Genomic DNA, 27,654 nt, shown 5'->3' on the forward strand with positions numbered 1-27,654 from the left:
GAATTAAATTGGTGAACCTACGCTGGACTCCCTCAATAGCAAGAATGTCCTTCCTCAAATTAGGGGACCAAAACTGTACACAATACTCCAGGTGTGGTCTCACTAGGGCACTGTACACGCAATGTAGAACAGTACCGCACAGGAACAGGCCCTTCTGACCACAATGTCCCTGCCGAACATGATGCCAAGCTGGACTAATCTTCTCTGCCTGCATGCGATCCATATCCCTCCATTCTCTGCACATCCAAAAGCTTTTTAAACCCCACCAACGTATCGTTTCCTTCACCGACCCTGGCCCTCACCACCCTCCGTGTAGAAAAACCTGCCCCGCACATCCTCTGAAGAAGGGTCTCGACCCGAGACATCACCCACTCCTTCTCTCCAGAGATGCTGCCTGTCCCGCTGAGTTACTCCAGCATTTTGTATCTGTTTGTGGTCAAAGGGGAGGCTGGGGCCAAGTGCCTATTGACGGTAGGTACACAAAATTGCTGGAGAAACTCAGCAGGTGCAGCAGCATCTATGGAGCGAAGAAAATAGGCGACGTTTCGGGCCGAAACCCTTCTTCAGACTGATGGGGGGGTGGGAGGGGAGAAGGAAGGAAAAAGGGGAGGAGGAGGAGGAGCCCGAGGGCGGGGGGATGGGAGGAGACAGCTCGAGGGTTAAGGAAGGGGAGGAGACAGCAAGGGCTAGCAAAACTGGGAGAATTCAACGTTCATGCCATCCGGACGCAAACAACCCAGGCGGAATATGAGGTGCTGTTCCTCCAATTTCCGGTGTTGCTCACTCTGGCAATGGAGGAGACCCAGGACGGAGAGGTCGGATTGGGAATGGGAGGGGGAGTTGAAGTGCTGAGCCACCGGGAGTTCAGGTGAGTTATTGCGGACTGAGCGGAGGTGTTCGGCGAAACGATCACCCAACCTCCGCTTAGTCTCCCCGATGTAAATCAGCTGACATCTAGAGCAGCGGATGCAGTAGATGAGGTTGGAGGAGATGCAGGTAAACCTCTGTCGCACCTGGAACGACTGCTTGGGTCCTTGAATGGAGTCGAGGGGGGAGGTGAAGGGACAGGTGTTGCATTTCTTGCAGTTGCATATCTCCTCCAGGGTTGCCTATTGACGGTCCTCTCTTTGACCACACGAGGGTGCAATTGCTCCTTTGAAATGCAGAGTGGACTCGGTTGAATGAAACACGCCATTCACGGGCTGATCTAGTGTTAGCCACTCCTGATGAAGTTTCAAAGATTGACGAACTGATTGAAGAACAAAGAAACATACAATTCATCGAGAACTGAGTGATCGATGAATTATTTCACCCGGTCATTCCTAGTTTTCGAGAGATAATTCCCAGATTCCTGCTGGCCTCGTCGAGGCATCTGTGGACTCAGCCCAGACCAACCTCCCTCCCATTGACTCCATTTACACCTCAAGGCCAGCAGCATCATCAAGGACCAGTCTCACCCCCGGCCACTCCCCTCTCCCATCGGGCAAGAGGTACAGAAGTGTGAAAACAAACGCACACACACCTCCAGATTCAGGGACAGTTTCTTCCCAGCTGTTATCAGGAACTGAATCATCCTACCACAACCAGAGAGCAGTGCTGAACTGCTATCTACCTCATTGGGGACCCTCGGACTATCCTTGATCGGATTTTGCTGGCTTTACCTTGCACTAAACGTTATTCCCTTATCATGTATCTGTACACTGTGGACGGCTCGATTGTAATCATGTATTGTCTTTCCGCTGACTGGTTAGCACGCAACAAAAGCTTTTCACTGTACCTCGTTACACGTGACAATAAACTAAACTCAACTCAATAAACAATTTCCTGATCCCTGCAGGTCTCTTATAAAAGCATCAGAATACTTTGGTATTTAAGAGGGAACTGCAGATGCTGGAGAATCGAAGGTTACACAAAAAAGCTGGAGAAACTCAGCGGGTGCAGCAGCATCTATGGAGCAAAGGAAATAGGTAACGTTTCGGGCCGAAACCCGGAAGGGTTTCGTCCCGAAACGTTGCCTATTTCCTTCAGGATTTCGGGTCTGAAGAAGGGTTTCGTCCCAAAACGTTGCCTATTTCCTTCGCTCCATAGATGCTGCTGCACCCGCTGAGTTTCTCCAGCTTTTTTGTGTAACCCCAGAATACTTTGGTAGTTCTTCGATGCTCTGGGAATGGGAGTGAGAGATATCGATGATGGAGTAGAGAGATATAGCTGGTGACGATGAGGGAGTGGGGGCTGGGAAACCGGAAGTCATTGAAGAGACGAAGGTGTGTGTGAGGTTTAGTTTAGTTTAGTTTAGAGATACAGCGCGGAAACAGGCCCTTTGTCCCACCGGGTCCACACCGACCAGCGATCCCCGCACATTAACACTATCCTGGGATGATCAGCCATGATCACATTGAATGGCGGTGCTGGCTCGAAGGGCCCAATGGCCTACTCCTGCACCTATTGTCTATTCTACACCCACTAGGGACAATTTTTACATTTAAACCCCTGTCTCACGGTGCAAGTTGGCACACGAGGTACCCCAGAGTTAAAACTCGTGGTAATAACGTACAATTAACGTAGGTGTAACATCGGACCTTGTGGACGCAACTTAGCGACTCGTGGCGCTGACGGTACCCGTGAAACTTGTCAACTCTTGTAAAAAAATCAAAACACGTTCCAAGTTTTCCACGAGTCAAATTTACTCTTGTGGTTAAGAATTGAAACATTTTAACTCGTTGTAAGAACGCAGTGGCCCGTGCGTTTACATTAGCGTATCGCGAGTCTACCGTAGGAACCCTTTAACTCAGTGGGCGGGCAGCATTTTACCAAGCCAATTAACCTACAAACCTTCAAGTAAATGGAGTGTGGGAGGAAACCGAAGATCTCGGAGGAAACCCACGCGGGTCGCGGGGAGAGCGTGCAAACTCTGTACAGACAGCGCCCGTAGTCGGGATCGAACCCGGGTCTCTGGCGCTGCATTCGCTGTAAGGCAGCAACTCTACCGCTGTGCCACCGTGACTGCCCAGAATCTTGGTATCTTGGACATAGGACAGGAGAGATTGGATGGGGGGGGGGGGGGGGGGGGGGGGGGGGGAACGATGAGGTGGGAGACATCCGAAAGCGATGGAATCAGAAATGGGTCTGTGCAATTATGGCCTGGTGCTCATCTGTGGGGTGATGCTCCAAGGATAAGTAGGAGGAGGTGTCCGAGAACTGGCTCCTGGCCTCACCCACCCACACTATCTGTCGACTGTGGCTCTCTCCTTCACCATTTATATCTCTTAAAAGACAGTAGACAATAGGTGCAGGAGTAGAGGCCATTTGGCCCTTCGAGCCAGCACAGCCATTCAATGTGATCATGGCTGATCATCCCCAATCAGTACCCCGTTCCTGCCTTCTCCCCATATCCCCTGACTCCGCTATCTTTAAGAGCCCTATCTAGCTCTCGCTTGAAAGCATCCAGAGAACCGGCCTCCACAGGCAGAGAAGGGTCTTCCCCCCCCCGGACCCAAAATGCAACCCGTTCCTCCTCTCCGGAGATACTGCCCGAGTTACTCCAGCTCCGTGTGTGTCGGTCCTCACTGCAGGAGGGCAGGTTTGAAAGCTCGCCGGCGCGCCTGGCGCTAATCAAGGCGCGGCGCAGGGTCACGGTACCTCTGAGTGCGGTAGATCACGGTCATCATGGAGAAGACCACTCCCACGGCGAGTCCAAGGTCGGCATTGAGGGTGATGACAGCCAGCCACGTGACCACCCACACCATCTGGAGGAAGATACAGGGGGGATTAAGGAGGATTAAACCAGCCTCAGGGAAGGTTCAGGCAACCGCAAGAGATGCTACACGTGTCGCTTTACCTCCCCCCTCGACTCCATCCAAGCAGTCGTTCCAGGTGCGACAGAGGTTCACCTGCATCTCCTCCAACCTCATCTATTGCATCCGCTGCTCTAGATGTCAGCTGATCTACATCGGCGAGACCAAGCGCAGGCTTGGCGATCGCTTCGCCGAACACCTCCGTTCGGTCCGCAATAACCAACCTGATCTCCCGGTGGCTCAGCACTTTAACTCCCCCTCCCATTCCCAATCCGACCTTTCTGTCCTGGGTCTCCTCTATGGCCAGAGTGAGGACCACCGCAAATTTGAGGAGCAGCACCTCATATTCCGCTTGGGCAGTCTGCACCCCAGTGGCACGAACATTGACTTCTCTAATTTCAGGTGGTCCTTACTTTCTCCTCCCCTTCAGCCCACTAGCTCCTCCTCTTCCTTTCTTCTTTCACCCCCCGGAAGAAGGGTCTGGACCCGAAACGTTGCCTATTTCTTTCGCTACATAGACGCTACCTCACCTGCTGAGTTTCTCCAGCATTTTTGTCTACCTCAGGGAAGGTGATGCCTTACAGGACTCCATGATAGAGGAGTTACAGCTCTAGTGCAACTTTCTAGTTTAGAGATATAGCACGGAAACAGGCCCTTCGGCCCACTGATTCCACACCGACCATCGATCACCCTTTCACACTAGTTCTATGCTATCCCACTTTCTCGTCCACCTAGTGGTCACAGGAGTGGAAGGCAACCTCATCTACATCTCATCACCAGATAAAGGCTGTCCAGGATCTCACCTCCACCGAGCAGCATGGGTGAAGCTCAACAGACTTGGTACTGGAGTTGGACGTTTCAATATAAAAATATTTAAAAACTAATAAAATTGAAAGAGGACTGGACAAGCTAGATGCAGGAAAAATGTTCCTAATGTTGGGCGAGTCCAGAACCAGGGGCCCCACACAGTCTTAGAATAAAGGGAAGGCCATTTAAGACTGAGGTGAGAAAAAACTTTTTCACCCAGAGAGTGGTAAATTTGTGGAATTCCCTGCCGCAGAGGGCAGTGGAGGCCAAGTCACTGGATGGATTTAAGAGAGAGTTACGCCCCCGTCCCACATAGGAAACCTGAACGGAAACCTCTGGAGACTTTGCGCCCACCCAAGGTTTCCGTGCGGTTCCCGGAGGTTGCAGGTGGTTCCCGGAGGTTGCAGGTAGTGGAAGCAGGTAGGGAGACTGACAAAAACCTCCGGGAACCGCACAGAAACCTTGGGTGGGGCGCAAAGTCTCCAGAGGTTTCCGTTCTGGTTTCCCAAGTGGGACAGGGGCATAAGATAGAGCTCTAGGAGCTAGTGGAGTCAAGGGATATGGGGAGAAGGCAGGCACGGGTTATTGATTGGGGCCGATCAGCCATGATCACAATGAATGGTGGTGCTGGCTCGAAGGGCCGAATGGCCTCCTCCTGCACCTATTTTCTATGTTTCTAATGGCAGCGTGTGGAGGTGGGGGCTCCCTCCGCCAGAGCCCAGCCTGTGAATGTGGAGCAGAACAACAGACAGCCAACCATGTCATCTCTGGGTGCCCGCTCTACCACCCACCACATGGAGCTGTGTCAGGGCCTGGCGGACATTGACGTCAACAGAGACAACAACCTGGCGGCTCAACACCCGGCTTGAGGTCTAACTATTCCTTTTGGTTTATTTATGTTTCATTCCCAAGAAGAGGAAGTCCCCTCCCTACACACTAGGGGGCGCAATTTACAGACGGGCGATTAACCTCTTTGGGATGTGGGAGGAAACCAGAGCACCCGGAGGAAAGCCACGCGGTCACAGGGAGAACGTGCAAACTCCACACAGACAGCACCAGAGGTCAGGATGGAACCCGGGTATCTGGCGCTGTGAGGCAGCAGCTCTACCCGCTGCGCCACCGTGGCTCTGTTTGGAGATGGCTGATTTAAAAACAAAATTCTTAAGTTCATATGTGATAAGAGAAGAACTTCGTCCCGCCATTCTGCCCATCAAGTATCCTCTGCACAAGTATGTTGGACACCGCACATCTTCAGGAAATGCGTTTCCTCCTCAGACCAATTCATAACGAGTTGGGCTCCATTCATCGTTTTTTTGGAATCATATGGTGCAAGACAATTGTAACAAATAACTGTTTCAGGACCGGACGAGGGTTGGTCAAGATTATAAACAAAGATCTCCTTACTTTTGTTTCATTCTCTTTTTTCTATTTTCCTTTTCTCAACTTTCTTCCCTCATCCGCCTTTTTTCTTTTTCTTCACACGCCTTTCTATCCTTTACTACCTAATCTCTTTTTCTTATTCTAATCTTTCTTAAATGTAAAAAAAAAGCTGTACATAAAATGTATTATGAAAATATATATTAGGCACTTTGGTGCCATATGATTGTACTTACTTCTAATAAAATTAAATTTAAAAAAAAAAAAAAAAAAAAAAAATTAATCCTCCGCCATTCAATCGTGGCTGATCTCCCTATCCCTCTCATCCCCATTCTCCCGTCTTCTCCCCAGAACCCCTGACACCCCAACTAATCCGAGCCGACTAGCGATCCCCACACACCAACACTATCCTACACACACTAGGGACAATTTACAATTTTACCAAAGCCAATTAACCTACAAGCCTGTACGTCTTTGGAGTGTGGGAGGAAACCGGGGAAAAACATAGAAACATAGAAATTAGGTGCAGGAGTAGGCCATTCGGCCCTTCGAGCCTGCACCGCCACGCAGGTGACGGGGAGAACGTGCAAACTCCCCACAGACAGCACCCGTGGCCAGGATCGGGGTCTGGTCTCTGGCGCTGTGAGGCAGCAACACTACCGCTGCTGGTAAATGCAGGCACAGTTGTAGAGCCAGCGCTGAGCGGGGAAGGCCAGTGCCTCACTGTTTCCAGAGGGAACTTCTGACCTGAGTCTGCTATCTCAGAAGGTCACTTCTAAACATAGAAACATATAAAATAAGTGCAGGAGTAGGCCATTCGGCCCTTCGAGCCTGCACCATTCGCCATTCAATATGATCATGGCTGATCATCCAACTCAGTATCCTGTACCTGCCTTCTCTCCATACCCCCTGATCCCTTTAGCCACAAGGGCCACATCTAACTCCCTCTTAAATATAGCCAATGAACTGTGTGGCCTCAACTACTTTCTGTGGCAGAGAATTCCACAGATTCACCACTCTCTGTGTGAAAAATGTTTTTCTCATCTCGGTGCTAAAAGATGTCCCCCTTATCTTTAAACTGTGACCCCTTGTTCTGGACTTCCCCAACATCGGGAACAATCTTCCTGCATCTAGCCTGTCCAACCCCTTAAGAATCTTAACCCGATCAGTCTGAAGAAGGGTTTCGGCCCGAAACGTTGCCTATTTCCTTCGCTCCATAGATGCTGCTGCACCCGCTGAGTTTCTCCAGCTTTTTTGTGTAACCCTTAAGAATCTTGTAAGTTTCTATAGGATCCTCCCCTCAATCTTCTAAATTCTAGCCCGGACATTGTGTTCGATGCCAGACAGTGTTGGAAGACTTACAAAGTCCATTCGACTGACTCTCCAGAGCTGAGGGAGGTCCTGAAACTGGACGAACATCTGCCGCAGGCTGGTGATGTTAATACAAGCCAGGACTGCCTGGAAAGGGAAGAGATTTGCAATGATATTAACTCAGCACGCGACACACTGGAGCGATTCACCAGGGCCTTGCTTGCCTGGGATGGGGTGTTTCAGTTACGAGGAGAAACTGGAAACGCTGGAGGCAAGAGGTACAGAAGTGTGAAAACGAACGCACAGCTCCAGATTCAGAGACAGTTTCTTCCCAGCTGTTATCAGGCAACTGCACCATCCTACCACAACCAGAGAGCAGTGCGGAACTAATATCCACCTCACTGGAGACCCTCGGACTAAATCAAAAACAGGAAGGCAGATTACTATCTAAATGGCGTCAAGTTGGGAAAAGGGGAAGTACAACGGGTCCTTGTTATTCAGTCTATGAAAGTAAGCATGCAGGTACAGCAGGCAGAGAAGAAAGCCAATGGCATGTTGGCCTTTATAACAAGAGTAGTCGAGTATAGGAGAAAAGAGGTCCTTCTGCAGTTGTACAGGGCCCTGGTGAGACCACACCTGGAGTATTGTGTGCAGTTTTGGTCCCCTAATTTGAGGAAGGACATTTGAGGCAGTGCAGCGTAGGTTTACAAGGTTAATTCCCGGGATGGCGGGACTGTCATATGCTGAGAGAATGGAGCGGCTGGGCTTGTACACTCTGGAGTTTAGAAGGATGAGAGGATATCTTATTGAAACATATAAGATTGTTAAGGGTTTGGACACGCTAGAGGCAGGAAACATGTTCCCGATGTTGGGGGAGTCCAGAACCAGGGGCCACACAGTTTAAGAATAAGGGGTAAGCCATTTAGAACGGAGACGAGGAAACACTTTTTCTCACAGACAGTGGTGAGTCTGTGGAATTCTTTGCCTCAGAGGGTGGTGGAGGCCGGTTCTCTGGATGCTTTCAAGAGAGAGCTAGATAGGGCTCTTAAAGATAGCGGAGTCAGGGGATATGGGGAGAAGGCAGGAACGGGATACTGATTGGGGATGATCAGCCATGATCACATTGAATGGCGGTGCTGGTTTGAAGGGCCAAATGGCCTCTACTCCTGCGCCTATTGTCTATTGAAATGTATTTTGGGGCCATGTGTCGGAAGGAGTTCACCGATCGGTTTAGTTTGCGTACCTTGGGTAGGAAGTAAAACAGCGGACCGATCAGAAGTAACACCACCAAGACAACGAGACACGTGAAAACGCCAGCGAGCTGCAAGGTCAAAACATACCAGAGAATTAAACAGAGTGGCTGCTCTTGCATTGATAGCTCAATTGGCCGACCATTTGCTCCCACCTTATTCTAACGATGACATTGTTTAGTTTAGAGATACAGCGCGGGAACTTCGGCTGACCACAATTTACAATTTGCACCATAGCCAATTAACCCACCCCCGCCCCCGATCAGTCTGAGGAAGGGTTTCGGCCCGAAACGTTGCCTATTTCCTTCGCTCCATAGATGCTGCTGCACCCGCTGAGTTTCTCCAGCTTTTTTGTGTAACCCGCAAACCTGCAGTGGGGAGGAAAGCTGAGATCTCGGAGAAAACCCACGCAGGTCACGGGGAGAACATGCAAACTCCACACAGAGAGCGCCCGTAGTCCGGATCGAACCCGGGTCTTCCAGCTGCCCAGGAGGTGCCCGAGCGGTGAGCCAGCAAGGACCATCGCAGGCAAGGAAAAAAAAAAACTAAAAATCCCCAGTCAGAGCACCTATGCATTTTCTCTACGTAAATTCCGAAAAAGGTCAAAGTACACGTCGAGTCGATGGTCAGGAAGATATAGGTAATTCTAGCATTGATTTTGAACGGGGCTAAAATAGAAAGCAAGGATGTAATGCTGAGGCCATATCAAGAGAGGGTAGACTCACAGTCTCTTGCCCAAATTAGGGGAATTGAGGACCAGAGGACATTGGTTTAATGTCAAAGGGAAAAGGTTTAATAGGAATCGGAGGGGTAACTTTTCCATACAGAGGGTGGTGGGTGTATGGAACAAGCTGCCAGAGGAGGTCGTTGAAGCTGGGACTATCCCAACTCACTGAGCTCTCACCTGCGTGTGGCTGCCTGCGCTTTCGAGGATGTTGCTGGTAGCCAGGGAAGCCGAGCTTGGGAAACAGGTGAAGAGGGAGGAGATGGTGTTGGAAATGCCATGGGCTAGCAGCTCCTGTGGAATAAAGACAGAAATGAGTCTGCAGTCTAAAGAAGGGTCATTGAGTGATACAGTGTGGAAACAGGCCCTTCGGCCCGTCTTACCCACACCGACCAACAATGTCCAATCTACACTAGTCCCACCCGCCAACATTTGGTCCATATCCCCCCCAAACCTGTCCCATCCATGTACCTGTCTAACTGTTTCTTAAACAATGGGATAGTCCCTGCCTCAACCACCTCCTCTGGCAGCTCGTTCCAGATACCCTAGTCACTCCTGCCTGCGTTTGGTCCATATCCTTCCAAACTTGTCCTATCCATGTACCTGTCTAACTGTTTCTTAAACGATGGGATAGTCCCTGCCTCAACTACCTCCTCTGGCAGCTCGTTCCAGCTACCCTAGTCACTCCTGCCTGCGTTTGGTCCATATCCCTCCAAACTTGTCCTATCCATGTACCTGCCTAACTGTTTCTTAAACGTGGTTTCTCCAGCATTTTTGTCTACCTTCATAGAAACATAAAAAATAGGTGCAGGAGTAGGCCATTCGGCCCTTCGAACCTGCGCCACCATTCAATATGATCATGGCTGATCATCCAACTCAGTATCCTGTACCTGCCTTCTCGCCATACCCCCTCATCCCTTTAGCCACAAGGGCCACATCTAACTCCCTCTTAAATATAGCCAATGAACTGTGGCCTCAACTACCTTCTGTGGCAGAGACTTCCACAGATTCACCACTCTCTCTATGTAAAAAACGGTTTCCTCATTTCGGACCTAAAAGATTTCCTCCTTATCCTTAAACTGTGACCCCCTTGTTCTGGACTTCCCCAACATCGGGAACAATCTTCCTGCATCTAGCCTGTCCAACCCCTTAAGAGTTTTGTACGTTTCTATAAGATCCCCCCTCAATCTTCTACATTCCAGCGAGTACAAGCCGAGTCTATCGATTTCCAGCATCTGCAGTTCCTGCTTAAACATGGCATTGAAGGATTGCTCTGTGAGCTGGGATGATGCACCTGGTTGGGGTCGATGGTGTATCTGTGCTTGTCCGCATATATCATGGCCAGCGATACAGACACAGCATAGCCAACGAAGGTAATCGCCACGGTATCTCCAATGAGACTCGGGATGCTGCCCAGAGCCGGCATCTGAGGGCTCGGAAATCTGAGGCGAAAAAAAATGTTGCATATTTTAAAAAATCAAATCATTCAGAATTTTTTTTTTAAATTGTTAAATACAAAGCAAAACTAGAACTGGGCAATAATTCTGCCGACATTCTCGGAGGCATTCGGCTGTTTCGTATCGTAAAGTTGTACAGTGCGGACCTACTATCCATCTCACTGGAGACGCTCGGACTATCAAAAACAGGAAGGCAGATTACTATCTACATGGCGTCAAGTTGGGAAAAGGGGAAGTACAACGGGATCTGGGGGTCCTTGTTCATCAGTCTATGAAAGTAAGCATGCAGGTACAGCAGGCAGTGAAGAAAGCCAATGGCATGTTGGCCTTTAGAACAAGAGGAGTCGAGTATAGGAGCAAAGAGGTCCTTCTGTAGTTGTACATGGCCCTAGTGAGACCACACCTGGAGTATTGTGTACAGTTTTGGCCCTGTTGGCCTTTATAACAAGAGGAATCGAATATTGGAGCAAAGAGGTCCTTCTGCTGGTGTACAGGGCCCTAGTGAGATCACACCTGGAGTATTGTGTGCAGTTTTGGTCCCCTAATTTGAGGAAGGACATTCTTGCTATTGAGGGAGTGCAGCGTAGGTTTACAAGGTTAATTCCCGGGATGGCGGGACTGTCATATGCTGAGAGAATGGAGCAGCTGGGCTTGTACACTCTGGAGTTTAGAAGAATGAGAGGGAATCTCATTGAAACATATAAGATTATTAAGGGCTTGGACACGCTAGAGGCAGGAAACGTGTTCCCGATGTTGGGGGAGACCAGAACCAGGGGCCACACACACACACACACAGTTTAAGAATAAGGAGTAAGCCATTTAGAACGGAGACGAGGAAACACTTTTTCCTCACAGAGAGTGGTGAGTCTGTGGAATTCTCTGCCTCAGGGAGCGGTGGAGGCCGGTTCTCTGGATGCTTTCAAGAGAGACCTAGTTTTCTCCGGGCGCTCCGGTTTCCTCCCACACTCCAAAGACGTGCGGGTTTGTAGGCTGATTGGCTTGGTAAAATTGTAAATTGTCCCTAGTGTGTGTGTGTGTGTAGGAAGGTGATAGAGTGTGGGGGTCGCTGGTCAGCATGGACTCAGTGGGTGAAAGGCCTGTTTCTGCACTGTATCTCTAAACCAAACTAAACTAAAGGGTTCACAAAATTGCTGGAGAAACTCAGCGGGTGCAGCAGCATCTATGGAGCGAAGGAAATAGGCAACGTTTCGTCCCGAAACGTCGCCTATTTCCTTCGCTCCATAGATGCTGCTGCACCCACTGAGTTTCTCCAGCAATTTTGTGTACCTTCGATCTTCCAGCATCTGCAGTTCCTTCTTAAACTAAAAGGTTAATTGGCTTCAGTAAAGATCGTAAATTTCCCTAGTGTGTAGGATAATGCTAGCGTACAGGTCGATGGGCCGAAGGGCCTGTTTGCGTGCTGTATCTCAGATTCAGATTCAGATTCAATTTAATTGTCATTGTCAGTGTACAGTACAGAGACAACGAAATGCATTTAGCATCTCCCTTGAAGAGCGACATAGCAAACGATTTGAATAAATAATAATAAGTGTCCGGGGGGGGGGTGGTGATTGGCAGTCACCGAGGTACGTTGTTGAGTAGAGTGACAGCCGCCGGAAAGAAGCTGTTCCTCGACCTGCTGGTTCGGCAACGGAGAGACCTGTAGCGCCTCCCGGTTGGTAGGACGGTAAACAGTCCATGGTTGGGGTGAGAGCAGTCCTTGGCGATGCTGAGCGCCCTCCGCAGACAGCGCTTGCTTTGGACAGACTCAATGGAGGGGAGCGTGGAACCGGTGATGCGTTGGGCAATTTTCACCACCCTCTGCAATGCCTTCCGGTCGGAGACAGAGCAGTTGCCATACCATACTGTGATGCAGTTGGTAAGGATGCTCTCGATGGTGCAGCGGTAGAAGTTCACCAGGATCTGTGGGGACAGATGGACCTTCTTCAGTCTCCTCAGGATCTCCAAACTAAACGTTTTCTCCAAGGTAATATGATCCATTGAGTACGTCACAAAACCCAGCTCACAAGTCTCTCGTGGTAATTGTTGCACGATTTTCCCCACCGTGACTTTAATCTCTTTGAGACAGATACACTCACTCACCCTGCAGGAATGTGTCCCACAATCTGGACATTGCAGCACTTGTCAAGTGATGTTGCAAAGGTAACAGCAGTAGCCACGATAAGCTGTTTAAAAGAAGAGTGCATGGTTAACGAAGAAATATAGAAACCTTAGAGAGTCGTGGGGGGGGGGGTGAAAGAAAAATGAGAAATCTACAGGAGAACAAATGAATGAAAGATATGCAAAAAAAGTCACGATGGTAAAGGAGGCAGGCCATTGTGAACTGTGGCCTTGGTGAAAACCAGTAGAGCACTACCAGAAGGGTCTCGACCCAAAACGTCACCCATCCTCAGTCTGAAGAAGGGTCTCGACCCGAAACGTCACCCATTCCTTCTCTCCAGAGATGCTGCCGGTCCCGCTGAGTTACTCCAGCTTTTTGAGTCTACCTTCCCTCTGCTCTACAACACTCCCAAGGGCCCTGCCATTCACTGTGAAGGACCTGCCCTAGTTTGACTTTCCAAAATGGGACATCTTGCACTTATCTGCATTAAACCCCTTTCACCATTCCCTTGACTGAGGCATCTGTCCACTATTTAACCAATATTTAACCCTTAAGCAACAAGACTTAAGTAACCCTTGAGGAGGAGATTATGGGATCATTACAGACTGATCTAACTGAAGCTGGGTCAGGCCCCAAGTGCTCCCCTCTGTCACTTGAAGAGAGGGGGTACAACCTCCCTACAACACAGTGGAGGCACGGTGGTGCAGCGGTAGAGTTGCTGCCTCACAGCGCCAGAGATCCCCGTTCCATCCTGACTACAGCTGCTGTCTGTACGGAGTTTGCACGTTCTCCCCGTGACCCGTGTGGGTTTTCTCCGGGAGCTTCGGTTTCCTCCCACACTCCAAAGACGTACAGGTTTGTCGGCTAATTGGTTTGGTATAAATGTAATTTGTCCCTAGTGTGTGTAGTAGTGTAGTGATAGTGTTGGCACGTGGTGGGCGGGATCGCTGGTCGGCTAAACGGACTCGCTGGAACTAAACTAAAACGATACTCGGGGCTGAATGGTCTCCGCTGAGAAACGGGTGCACGCCCTTAAACCCGGGTCTGAGGTTTTGCTTCTGTCAGTCTCCCTACACAAAATGCCGGAGTAATGTCCTTCCACTACCTGAACGGAAACCTCAGACCTTTCCGGCGGTTCAACCTACCTGCTTCCAGGAACCGGCAACGGAAACCGCACGGAAACCTTGGGTGGGGCGCAAAGTCTCCAGAGGTTTCCGTTCAGGTTTCCTAAGCGGAAACAGGGGCGTAACTCAGCGGGACAGGCGGCATCTCTGGAGGGAAGGAACGGGCGGCGTTTCGGGTCGAGACCCTTCTTCGGACTTTATTGCAGAGAATATTACAGCACCTGCAGACGTCTGCTCACCATGATGATCTCGATAGGGATGGGGGTCCTGAATTTCTGTCTGAACCGGCTGTTGATCTCTTTCATCGGAATGAGCACGCCGAGGCAAATGAGAGAAATGATCAGCTCGACTATGTTTGTCATGGAGAGAGCTCCGAGCAAAGATGCCAGCGTCTGAGAAAAGAAAGGAATACAAACTCACTTGTATTGCTCTGTTTAAACCCCCTCTCGTTCTGCTATCGCACAGGTTTCCGTGAATCGAGTTGGACATCGCGAGCAGGATGAATTTTTTGTAATGTTTAAAGAAGGAAGTGCAGATGCTGGAAAAATCAAAGGTGGACAAAAGTGCTGGAGAAACTCAGCGGGTGCAGCAGCATCTATGGAGATTCGGAGGCTGCAACTGCGGGTCTGGCGGACGGCGGCACCGGGAGCCCGCGGGTCCCTGGAGGGAGGGAGACCGCTTTTCAGGGCTCCTGCAACGGCGACTTCTCCCGCCCGAGTTGCGGGGTTGAAGAGGTCCTGGAGCGGGGCCTGACATCACCGCCCCGCGCGGCTTGGAATGGCCGCGGGACTCTGCGAGCGCACGCCGGGGGCTCCGACACCAAGACCCGGTGTGCGACCTCGTACCACCCGGCGTGGCTTTAATGGCCGGGACAATCGCCATCGCCAGCCGGGGGCTTTGACTTTGACTCTGACATGGGGGAGGGGGGGATAAGTGCAGTGGAGAGATAATTTTTTTTGGCCTTCCATCACAGCAATGTGATGGATGTTTATGTAAATTATGTTGCGTCTTGGGTCTATTTGTTTGTAATGTGTGGCTGCAGAAACGGCATTTCGTTTGGACCTCAAGGGGTCCAAATGACAATTAAATTGAATCTTGAATCTTGAAGGAAATAGGCAACGTTTCGGGACGAAACCCTTCCGGGTTTCGGCCCGAAACGTTGCCTATTTCCTTCAGGGTTTCGGGCCGAAAACATCTGAAGAAGGGTTTCGGGCCAGAAACGTTGCCTATTTCCTTCACTCCTTCGATGCTGCTGCACCGGCTGAGTTTCTCCAGCACTTTTGTCTACCTACTATTTGTAATGCTGATTGGTTAAACGTGGATTTTTTTTTTGATTTTTTTTTTTTTAATATATTTTTATTAGAGGCATCTGCATATCATAATCCAAACCAGTACAGACTTTGTTTAACGGTTACATATTAAGTATCCAGGTTCCCAGTTACCAAAGTAGCTGGGATCCTCCTTTGTCAGTTACCCATTAACATTGCCTTTAATTATTCATTTATATTTATCGATAGAAAAAAAGAAAGAGATTAGAAAAATAGAATAAACTGTGGCGTCAGCGTAAACACGGGCCACTCGTGCTCGAACCCTCGTCAGGAGATATGAGGGCTGGGCTCGTGACGTCATGGGCTAGAGGGAGTGTCCTGGTACTAAAGGTCTCTCACCCCGAGCCCTTGAGGAGTCGACAGGTAGCTGAGCCCGAGAGAACAACCTCGCTCAGCTACAGCAACATTGTAATATAGTTAGCGCACCAACCTAACGTGTCACCACGACTCTTTGAACCGGCCTGACGTCTCACCTTTATTCACCATGTATGGTGCCGCTACAGTGGTGACCCCGACGTGAACTATCAATAATACAACTTGGGAGATAGGTCCGTAGGTCAGAGAACACAACTATGCATCTAGTCTTGGGTTCAGGCTTCAGTCCGGCCTCCGTGCCGGTCCGATCTAACCCTTCAAGTAATGTATAAATGGAGACCATATTCGAATGAATAATTCTGGTTTGTCAATAAAGACATATCTAATTTTTTCCAAATGTAAGGTCTCCGACATCTCCATCATCCACATCTTGATTGGGGGGGTTGTTGGGCCTTTCCAAAATTTGAATATCAACGACGTGGACATCTTTAAGGCAGAGATGGATAGATTCTTGATTGGCGCGGGTGTCTGGGGTTGCGGGGAGAAGGCAGGAGAATGGGGTTGGGAGAGAGCTTGATAGGGCTCTTAAAGATAGAGGAGTCAGGGGGGGGATATGGGGAGAAGGCAGGAACGGGATACTGATTGGGGATGATCAGCCATGATCACATTGAATGGCGGTGCTGGCTCTAAGGGCCGAATGGCCTACTCCTGCACCTATTGTCTATTGGGAGGGAGAGATAGATCAGCCGTGATTGAATGGCGGAGTGGACTTGATGGGCCGAATGGCCTAATTCTGCTCCTATCACTTATGACCTCACTTGGGATCTAGACATGGCTTACGTTGAACGTTGACAAGTTGAAAAAAAAAAAAAAAAAGAGGCACGCAGTTACGAAAGAGAACGGTTGCAGGGAACTAAGCGGGGAAAGAGATCGCTGTGTTACATGGCACGGTGACTAGGGCGGCACGGTGGCGCAGCGGTAGAGTTGCTGCCTTGCATCGGTTCCATCCCCGACTACAGGTGCTTGTCTGTACGGAGTTTGTACGTTCTCCCCGTGACCTGCGCGGGTTTTCGGTTTCGAGATCTTCGGTTTCCTCCCACACTCCAAAGGCGTACAGGTTTGTAGGCTAATTGGGTTCGTAAATGTTCGTAAACATTTTCCCTAGTGTGTGTGTGCGCGTGTGTGTGCGCGCGCGTGTGTAGGAATAGTGTTAATGGGGATCGCTGTTGAGTTTGGTTTCCTCACTGACTAAACTAGTATCGATGGGCTGAATGGCCTCCTTCAGAAGCATGAGAAACACTTGAGGTGCACTCCCTTGTTCATAGAGGATGTCTAGGTGTGCAGAACAGGAAGTTCTTCGACGAGGACTATCCTTGATCGGACTTTGCTGGCTTTACCTTGCACTAAACGTTATTCCCTTATCATGTATCTGTCCATTGTGGACGGCTCGATTGTAATTTGTTTAAGGAGGAACTACAGATGCTGGAAAATCGAAGGCACACAAATCTGTGTAGGTTCGATTGTAATCATGTGTTGTCTTTCCGCTGACTGGATAGCACACAACAAAGGCTTTTCACTGTACACGTGACAATAAACTAAACTGAAACCCCCCAGAGCTGCTGGCCACACGAGCAGATTCACGGCCATCTCGACATAAAGGCCAACCTTAAAGAGGGTGAAGGGTCCAGTGAATCTCGGGAGCCTCAGTCCAAGCATCGTGTTGAGCTGCGAGATGGTGACGTGGAAGGCAGTCCCACTGGTGAATGCCTTCACGATAGGGTCGGACAAGTAGGTGGAAAGGAATCCCAGTTGCAGCACAAACATACAGATCTGGAAGAACAAGAGAAAAATCCCTCAGCTTACGGCCAGGTTAGCAGTCGGACTTACAGTACAGAGGAACTCCATGCTCATTTTTTATTTTAAGAGGCACATCGTGGAAACAGACCCTTCAGCCCATCGAGTCCATGCTGACCATCGATCATACTAGTTTAGTTTAGTTTAGAGATACAGCATGGAAACAGGCCCTTCAGCCCTCTGAGTCCGTGCCGACCAGCGACCACCCATTCACACTAGTTCTATGTTATCCCAATGTGTCATCCCCTCCCTACACACAAGGGGGCAATTTACAGAGGGCCATTTAACCTACAAACCCGCACGTCTTTGAGAGTGTGGGAGGAAACAGGGGCACCTGGAGAAAACCCACGCAGGTCACGGGGAGAACATACAAACTCTCCTCAAAATACAAGAGGATATTGTTATCTGGTGGGAGGGGATAGATTTAATAGGAACCCGAGGGGCAACTTTTCCATGCAGTGGGTGGTGGGTGTATGGAACGAGCTGCCGGATTTGAGGCAGGGACTATAAGTCCAAAGAGTTGTGAATCTGTGGAATTATCTGCCTCAGAAGGCAGTGGAGGCCAATTCACTGGATGCTTTCAAGAGAGCGTTAGATAGATATAGCGGGGTCAGGGGATATGGGGAGAGGGCAGGAACGGGGTACTGATTGGGGATGATCAGCCATGATCACAGTGAATGGCGGTGCTGGCTCGAAGGGCCGAATGGCCTGCTCCTGCACCTATTGTCTATTGTTTAAAAGACACCGGGACAGGCAAATGGGACAGGCATATGCCAATTTGGTCGGCCATGGACAAGGTGGGCTGAAGGGCCTATTTCTGTGCTGTACAGCTCTGTAGAAACATAGAAAATAGGTGCAGGAGTAGGCCATTCAGCCCTTCGAGCATGCACCGCCATTGATCATGGCTGATCATCCAACTCAGTATCCTGTACCTGCCTTCTCTCCATACCCCCTGATCCCTTTAGCCACAAGGGCCACATCTAACTCCCTCTTAAATATAGCCAATGAACTGTGTGGCCTCAACTACCTTCTGTGGCAGAGAGTTCCACAGATTCACCACTCTCTGTGTGTGAAAAAAAATGTTTTTCTCATCTGGGTCCTAAAGGATTTCCCTCTTATCCTTAAACTGTGTGACCCCTTGTTCTGTACTTCCCCCAACATAGGGAACAATCTTCCTGCATCTAGCCTGTCAAACTATTGAATGGCGGTGCAGGCTCGAAGGGCCAAATGGCCTACTCCTGCACCTAATTTCTATGTTTCTATGTCTATGTTAAACCCCTTAAGAATTTTGTAAGTTTCTATAAGATCCCCCCAAAATACGACTCTACGCCTGCCAGAGCTCGTGAACTGAGCACATGGGAGAGGATGGAAAGAGAGTTTGGAGCAGCTACCATCATAAGCCCAGAGAGGAAGGTCACGGCCGATGCCACGGAGATTCGCTGCTTCTCCAGCTCCGGGTCTTCCTGGTTCGTTGCGTTCCATCCCACCTGGTGCGGCACCAAGCGCTCCACGACGGAACCGGTCATCAAACTAATCCCAGCAAAGGTACCTGGCAAGCGGAGGACAAGGAGGGGGGGGGGGGAGACATGAATCTTTGGTCGCCAATGCTCGTCACCGAGCGCCTGTCCCACTTGGCAGTCATTGGCGTAAGACGCCGGTGGCGCGCAAAGATTTTGTACGTCACTAAATCCCGTGGCGCCGCGCGTGACTGCGCGTCACTGCCTATGTCACCACGTACCATGCGCTTACATGCCCACATGAACAATACACAAGGTGCTGAAGGAACTCAGTGGGTCTTTAGGATAGCATCGTTTGGAAATACAGCGCGGAAACTGGCCCTTCGGCCCATCAAGTCCGCGCCGACCAGCGACCACCCATTAATAGTTCCATCCGACACACACTACGAAACGATTCACAATCGAAGCCAATTAATCTCCAAACCCGCACATCTTTGGGGTTTTCCCCGGGAGGAAACCGGAGCACCCGGGGAAAACCCACACAGGTCACAGTGAGAATAGAAACATAGAACATAGGTGGAGTAGGCCATTCGGCCCTTCGAGCCTGCACCGCCATTCAATATGATCATGGCTGATCATCCAACTCAGTATCCTGCACCTGCCTTCTCTCCATACCCCCTGATCCCTTTAGCCACAAGGGCCACATCTAACTCCCTCTTAAGTATAGTCAATGAACTGTGGCCTCAACTACCTTCTGTGGCAGAGAATTCCACAGATTCACCACTCTCTGTGTGGGGAAAAAAATGTTTTTCTCATCTCGGTCTTAAAGGATTTCCCCCTTATCCTTAAACTGTGACCCCTTGTTCTGGACTTCCCCAACATCGGGAACAATCTTCCTGCATCTAGCCTGTCCAACCCCTTAAGAAGTTTGTAAGTTTCTATAAGATCCCCCCCTCAATCTTCTAAATTCTAGCGAGTACAAGCAGAGTCTATCCAGTCGGCAAACTCCGTACAGACAGCGCCCGCAGTCAGGATGGAACCCGGGTCTCTGGCGCTGTGAGGCAGCAACTCTACCCGCTGCACCACCGTGCCACCAGGCTGCATTTGTGGAGAAAAGTGAACGGGCCACGTTTCGGGTCAGGACCCTCCTTCAGACTGTGTAGGAAGGAACTGCAGGTGCAGGTTCGCACCGAAGATGGACACAAAGTGCTGGAGTAACTCAGAGGGTTGAGCAATGGTATGAACATTGAATTCCCCAATTTCAAGTCCCAACCCGAAACATCACCTACCCATGTTCTCCAGAGATGCTGCCTGACCCGCTAAGTTACTCCAGCACTTTTTTTGCGAACCAATACCTGCAGTTCCTTGTTTCTACATAGAAACATAGAAAACAGGTGCAGGAGTAGAGGCCATTTGGCCATTAGATCAAGCACCGCCATTCAATATGATCATGGCTGATCATCCACAATCAGTACCCCGTTCCTGCTTTCTCTCCATATCCCCCGAATCCTTTAGCCCTAAGAGCTAAATCTAACTCTAGCTTGAAAACTCTCTCTTCCACTCCGTGACGTGCTGCTGTGTCCCACTTGGGCGTCAATTGCGCGTCACGCAGGTTGCGGTGAAGATTTTGTACACGCCCAAGTGGGACAGGCCCGAAGGTCAGTTTTGCGACCATCCCTACAAGACACTATAGACAGCGCGGGTACTACACCTGTGGACACGTGCCTTCCCGTTCCAAACAGCATGTACAGCGCCACCGGGAAGAATGAGGTGTAGAGTCCATAAATTGGAGCCACAGAGGTCAGCAGAGCAAAGGACATTCCTGGGAAGAAGAAAAAAAAAACAAGGGAGGAGATAATTATTGAACGCAACCCATTCACGGGCGGGCACGGTGGCGCAGCGGTAGAGTTGTGGGACGACAGGTGGCGCAATGGGCTAAGTGTTCGGCTGGCGACCGGAAGGTAGCCGGTTCGAATCCCGCTTGGAGTGCATACTGTCGTTGTGTCCTTGGGGCAAGACACTTCACCCACCTTTGCCTGTGTGTAAATGTAATGTAATTATGTGAAGCACTTTGGGGTCAATGCAAGTTGACTAAAAATGTGCTATATAAATATAAGATTATTATTATTATATTATTAGTTGCTGCCTCACAGCGCCAGGGACCCGGATTCCATCCCGACTACGGGAGCTGTCTGTACGGAGTTTGCACGTTCTCCCCGTGGGATTTCTCCGGGTGCTTCGGTCTTCCCCCACATTCCAAAGACGTGCGGCACCTGTCAACTCTAAATCTGGTTCAGTAGTCTGATAACAGCAGGGGAAAAACGATTTAGAGGTACAACGCGGAAACAGGCCCTTCAGCCCATCGAGTCCACTGCTTTCCCCGAGGCAGTGTGGTGCAGTTGGGGTGGATTGGGTGGAGTCTGGTCTGTGTGATGAACTGGGCTTCATCCACAACTCTCCTCAATGTATTTATTTGCTTGGATTTTCTGTTCATATATAAGGGAACATGACATTGATGATCTTTAGTGTAAAGGTTCTGTTGTGATGTGTTTATAAGTTATAAATTAGGGCATCACGGTGGCGCAGCGGTAGAGTTGCTGCGTCACAGCGCCAGAGACCCGGGTTCCATCCCGACTACGGGTGCTGTCTGTACGGAGTTTGCACGTTCTCCCCTGCGTGGGTTTTCTCCGGGATCATCGGTTTCCTCCCACACTCCAAAGACGTGCGGGTTTGTAGGTTAATTGGTTTGGTATAAATGTTTTAAAAAAATGGCCCTAGTGTGTGTGTAGGATGGTATTAATGTGTGGGGATCGCTGGTCGGCATAGGCTCGGTGGGCCGAAGGGCCTGTTTCCGCACTGTGTCTCTAAACTAAACTAAACTTATAAGAGCAGAATTGGGCCATTGCCACTTGCCAATGCTGACCAGCATGTCCCATCTACAACATTCCCACCTGCCTGCATTTGGTCCATATCTCTCCTATCTATGTACCTGTCCAAAATGCTCCCATGACCTACGAATCCTGTGGTCACTATTCCCAGTGACATAATCTTGAAGGGTCCATAGAAATATAGAAACATAGAAAATAGGTGCAGGAGTAGGCCATTCGGCCCTTCGAGCCAGCACCGCCATTCATTGTGATCATGGCTGATCGTCCCCTATCAATAACCCGTGCCTGCCTTCTCCCCATATCGCTAGACTCCACTAGCCCCTAGAGCTCTATCTAACTCTCTCTTAAATCCATCCAGTGATTTGGCCTCCACTGCCCTCCATGGCAGGGAATTCCACAAATTCACAACTCTCTGGGTGAAAAAGTTTTTTCTCACCTCAGTCTTAAATGGCCTCCCCTTTATCCTAAGACTGTGTGTGGCCCCTGGTTCTGGACTCGCCCAACATTGGGAACATTTTTCCGGCATCTAGCTTGTCCAGTCCTTTTATAATGTTATATGTCCCTAGATGAACACTCCTGTTGCACTGTTCATGTTGACCACACTTGCAATGAGACTGGCGTTCACATTGGGAGGCCCTGCAGCTCCACGTTTGCGTTGATGCTACAACCGATCCCACTCCCACCCTCCTCTCTCTCGACCACTCCTACCATCCCCACCTCCCGCTCCCATTTATCCAACCCACCCTCAAATACCCACCGGCCAATTCCACATCTTTGCTATTCTCCTGTGCTCTGGACCGTAGGGCAGTCTTAAGTTCATAAGTGATAGGAGCAGAATTAGGCCATTCGGCCCCATCAAGTCTACTCCGCCATTCAATCGTGGCTGATCTATCTATCTCTCCCTCCCAACCCCATTCTCCTGCCTTCTCCCCATAACCTCTGACACCCGCACTATTAATCTTAACTAAAAATCTTAATATCTAAAATATTTGTGGAATTCCCTGCCACAGAGGGCAGTGGAGGCCAAATCACTGGATGGATTTAAGAGAGAGTTAGATAGAGCTCTGGGGGCTAGTGGAGTCGAGGGATATGGGGAGAAGGCAGGCACGGGTTATTGATTGGGGACGATCAGCCATGATCACAATGAATGGCGGTGCTGGCTCGACGGGTCGAATGGCCTCCTCCTGCACCTATTTTCTATGTTTCTATAATCTATCTATCTCAGCCTTAGAGCTATCCACTGACTTGTGGCCTCCACAGCCGTCTGTGGCAATGAATCCCACAGATTCACCACCCTCTGACTAAAGAAATTCCTCCTCATCTCCTTCCTAAAAGAGCATCCTTTAATCCTGAGGCTGTGCCCTCTGGTCCTAGACTCTCCCACTAGTGGAAACATCCTCTCCACATCCACAGGTTCACAAAAGTGCTGGAGAAACTCAGCAGGTGCAGCAGCATCTATGGAGCGAAGGAAATAGGCAACGTTTCGTGCCGAAACCCTTCTTTAGACCACTCAGACCTCCCTCAGGAGATTGAGAGGGGATCTTGTAGAAACTTACAAAATTCTTAAGGGGTTGGACAGGCTAGATGCAGGAAGATTGTTCCCGATGTTGGGGAAGTCCAGGACAAGGGGTCACAGCTTAAGGATAAGGGGGAAATCCTTTAAAACCGAGATGAGAAGAACTTTTTTCACACAGAGAGTGGTGAATCTGTGGAACTCTCTGCCACAGAGGGTAGTTGAGGCCACAGTTCATTGGCTATATTTAAGAGGGAGTTAGATGTGGCCCTTGTGGCTAAGGGGATCAGGGGGTATGGAGAGAAGGCAGGTACGGGATACTGAGTTGGATGATCAGTCATGATCATATTGAATGGCGAATGGTGCAGGCTCGAAGGGCCGAATGGCCTCTACTCCTGCACCTAATTTCTATGTTTCTCCACATCCAAGACTCTATCTTAGACTCTATCTTAGGGGTCCATCTTAGACTCTATCCAAGCCTTTCGCTAAGTTTCGCTACACTGGCAGAAGCGCCCCTGAATGAGGAGGGTTAATGGTTAGAGGTTAAGAGACTACCTTGTGGGATGTGGATGATTCCCACTGTCAGTCCCGCGATGATGTCTCCAATGAGCCAGCGCCGGAGCTTGTACCTCGGGAGCCAGGTGAGGAAGGGCAGCCGCTTGGTCCAGAAGCGTTTGGCGGCGTTGCCGGAGCAGAGGCATCTCCTCCTGGCCACCTCCTGCAGCCCCGGGCTCACCTTCTCCTCCGCCCTGGAGCCTCCGAAGCGCCGGGCGAACTGCTCCTCTGTGTAGACTGAGCGGTAGATCGCCACTCCGCTCATCCTTGCTCCTGCTGCTGCTGCCGCGTGTGCGTGTGTGTGTGTCTACAAGCAAAGTCGAGAAGCGAGTGGGCTCCGAGCTTGTCCGGAGTCAGTGTGCCTCTGCGCCTCTTCCTGTCCCTCTCCCAACCCCTAGAGAAACGCAGGGAGCGAAACACAAAGACAGAGATTTCCTGAAGGCGTTTGTCATTCATAACATTCCCGACGCGGCGACTGGAGCTCCTGACCAGACAGTGTGTGTGTGTGTGTGTGTCCCTACTTCTCTCAGTACCTGTCCTAAACACCCGGCTTCAGTAAAGACAGGTGTGTGTTGGGCTGGGCAGATTTAACTGGCCCTCGCTTCAATGACTGACATCGCTGTCTCCAGCCAATTGCAACATTTCTACCTCCTCTCCTTCATTTTAGAAGGATGAGGGGAGGGGAGGGGAGGGGGAGCTTCTTATAGAGACATATAAAATTATAAAAGGACTGGACAAGCTAGACACAGGAAAAAATGTTCCCAATGTTGGGCGACTCCAGAACCAGGGGCCACACACACAGTCTTAGAATAAAGGGGAGGCCATTTAAGACTGGGGTGAGAAAAAACTTTTTCGCACAGAGAGTTGTGAATTTGTGGAATTCCCTGCCGCAGAGGGCAGTGGAGGCCAAATCACTGGATGGATTTAAGAGAGAGTTGGATAGAGCTCTAGGGGCTAGTGGAGTCAAGGGATATGGGGAGAAGGCAGGCACGGGTTATTGATTGGGGACGATCAGCCATGATCACAATGAATGGCGGTGCTGGCTCGAAGGGCCGAATGGCCGCCTCCTGCCCCTATTGCCTATGTTTCTATGTTTCTCCCTGTGACTGCGTGGGTTTTCTCCGGGTGCTCCAGTTTCCTCCCACACTCCAAAGGACGTTCAGGTTTGGAGGTGAATTGGCTTCGGTAAAAGATTGTAAATTGTCCCCAGTGTGTGTAGGATGGTGTGAATGAGCGGGGTGATCGCTGGTCGACACGGACTCGGTGGGCCGAATGGCCCGTTTCCACGTTGTATCTCTAAACTAAACGAAATCTGAGGAAGGACATTATTGCCATAGTGGGAGTGCAGAGAAGGTTCACCAGACTGTTTCCTGGGATGTCAGGACTGTCTTATGAAGAAAGACTGGATAGACTTGGTTTATACTCTCTAGAATTTAGGAGATTGAGAGGGGATCTTATAGAAACTTACAAAATTTTTAAGGGGTTGGACAGGCTAGATGCAGGAAGATTGTTCCCGATGTTGGGGAAGTCCAGGACAAGGGGCCACAGCTTAAGGATAAGGGGGAAATCCTTTAAAACCGAGATGAGAAGAACTTTTTTCACACAGAGAGTGGTGAATCTCTGGAACTCTCTGCCACAGAGGGTAGTTGAGGCCACAGTTCATTGGCTATATTTAAGAGGGAGTTAGATGTGGCCCTTGTGGCTAAAGGGATCAGGGGGTATGGAGAGAAGGCAGGTACAGGATACTGAGTTGGATGATCAGCCATGATCATATTGATTGGCGAATGGTGCAGGCTCGAAGGGCCGAATGGCCTCTACTCCTGCACCTAATTTCTATGTTTCTATGAAACTATTTCCTTTTTTCCCTTCTTGGGGACATATAATAATGAAACACTTGATCTCATGGGTTGGCATGATGGGATTTGAACGATGTGTCTCCAGAATCCTGGCTTAGTTTCACCCAAATTTCCGGCACAGACACTGTGGGCTGAAGGCAGACACCTGGTAGACATCTCTTACTAACGCAGACTCAGGCTCAGTCCAATGCTTGTATCGGGGAGCAAATGGACCCTCGAGAATCCCATGGGGTTTTCCAGGGCATGCGAGGTGGGACGTGGGACTTTGGTTCAATGTGTTATACCAACACAAGCCACTCCTGATTTTAAGACTGGTTTTGAAACATAGAAACATAGAAATTAGGTGCAGGAGTAGGCCATTCGGCCCTTCGAGCCTGCACCGCCATTCAATATGATCATGGCTGATCATCCAACTCAGTATCCCGTACCTGCCTTCTCTCCATACCCCCTGATCCCCTTAGCCACAAGGGCCACATCTAACTCCCTCTTAAATATAGCCAATGAACTGGCCTCAACTACCCTCTGTGGCAGAGAGTTCCAGAGATTCACCACTCTCTGTGTGAAAAAAGTTCTTCTCATCTCGGTTTTAAAGGATTTCCCCCTTATCCTTAAGCTGTGACCCCTTGTCCTGGACTTCCCCAACATCGGGAGCAATCTTCCTGCATCTAGCCTGTCCAACCCCTTAAGAATTTTGTAAGTTTCTTATGGGCTTATGGGATTAAACCCACAATGAGCAGCAAGGAACTGCCAGAGAGAGACACAAAATGCTGGAGGAACTCAGAGGGACAGGCAGCATCTCGGGAGAAAAGGAATAGGTGACGTTTCAGTTCGAGATCCTTCTTCAGTCTGACTTGCCAATGCAGACCGGCACAGAGTCTCTTGTCCAGAGTGGGGGAAATCGAGAACCAGAAGAGGTCGGTTTAAGGTGAAGGGGAAAAGATTTAATAGGAATCTGAGGGGTGACCTTTTCACACAGAGGATGGTGGGTGTATGGAACGAGCTGTCGGAGGAGGTAGTTAAGGCTGGGACTATCCCAATGTTTAAGGTACATGGATAGGACAGGTTTAGAGGGATATGGTCCAAATGCAGGCAGGTGGGACTAGTGTAGATGGGGCATGTTGGTCGGCGTGAGCAAGTTGGGCCGAAGGGCCTGTTTCCAGGCTGTAAGACTCTATGACATTGAAGAAGGCCCTTCAGCCCATGCTGACAAAGTAATCCCATCAGTATCCTAGCCCCCACCCAATCCCCTGCGCCTATTCCCCTTCCCATTCTCGTCAAATCCAACCCAATTTTCCAAGCACCCAACAATGTTTTGATGACCTTTCGTCTCCGCGTTGGACTATCCCTTCTCCATTCCCATTCCCATGAAGAATTTTCCTTCTCTCCGGCAACATATAAGGACGTCGCTTGAAAGAGGCCAAGCTATACCGAGATTTAGATAAAGAAATCAAGGGATATGGGGGGATAAGCAGGAATGGGGGTACTGATTGTGGATGATCAGCCATGATCACATTGAATGGCGGTGCTGGATCGAAGGGCCGAATGGCCTCCTCCCGCACCTATTGTTCTGTGTTTCTATGTTGTCTTGGCATGGTGCCCATCTCTGGCCAGCTTTGTACTTTGGTTCCAGGAGGTTTGGCTGAGAAGGGCTTTTAGTGGTTAACTTGGATACTTGGTCAGGCAGGAAGCGACAGTTCTTCGAGTTGAGCTGCCTCGGGAAAAGTAACCAGGGAGATGGATCGCTGATCCCAGGAATTCCACTCGACTTGGTGAATCAGTGTAGGTCAACAGCACCAGGGTTGAAGACTTTGACTTGAACTCTAACCCCACCCACTCAACCTCCTCCAGCGACTATTCCTGTCATGTTGGGCAGCAGGACTTTCATATGAAGAAAGACTGGATAGACTCGGCTTGTACTCGCT

General features: G+C 49.9%; 1 protein-coding gene across 2 annotated transcripts in view; it reads right to left on the reverse strand.

Moving 5' to 3' along the window:
• slc26a10 (solute carrier family 26 member 10) overlaps nucleotides 1-24,496 on the reverse strand; it is a 37,304-nt gene extending 12,808 nt beyond the window's left edge. The window contains exons 1-11 of one of the 2 annotated variants that reach the window (XM_055664348.1): nucleotides 23,877-24,442; nucleotides 20,632-20,742; nucleotides 18,855-19,012; nucleotides 17,275-17,439; nucleotides 14,206-14,358; nucleotides 12,824-12,906; nucleotides 10,558-10,705; nucleotides 9,444-9,557; nucleotides 8,533-8,610; nucleotides 7,341-7,436; nucleotides 3,640-3,746 (exon numbers count right to left, since the gene is read on the reverse strand). In XM_055664348.1, coding sequence (XP_055520323.1) covers nucleotides 3,640-3,746; nucleotides 7,341-7,436; nucleotides 8,533-8,610; nucleotides 9,444-9,557; nucleotides 10,558-10,705; nucleotides 12,824-12,906; nucleotides 14,206-14,358; nucleotides 17,275-17,439; nucleotides 18,855-19,012; nucleotides 20,632-20,742; nucleotides 23,877-24,141 — 1,478 coding nt within the window. In that variant the 5' untranslated portion in view covers nucleotides 24,142-24,442. Of the gene's footprint in view, nucleotides 1-3,639; nucleotides 3,747-7,340; nucleotides 7,437-8,532; nucleotides 8,611-9,443; nucleotides 9,558-10,557; nucleotides 10,706-12,823; nucleotides 12,907-14,205; nucleotides 14,359-17,274; nucleotides 17,440-18,854; nucleotides 19,013-20,631; nucleotides 20,743-23,876 lie in introns of both variants that reach the window. The other variant, XM_055664347.1, reaches the window with a different exon arrangement.
• Nucleotides 24,497-27,654: the final 3,158 nt, after the last annotated feature.

The sequence above is a fragment of the Leucoraja erinacea genome, chromosome 40 (genome assembly GCF_028641065.1).
Source record: "Leucoraja erinacea ecotype New England chromosome 40, Leri_hhj_1, whole genome shotgun sequence".
NCBI lineage: Eukaryota > Metazoa > Chordata > Chondrichthyes > Rajiformes > Rajidae > Leucoraja > Leucoraja erinaceus.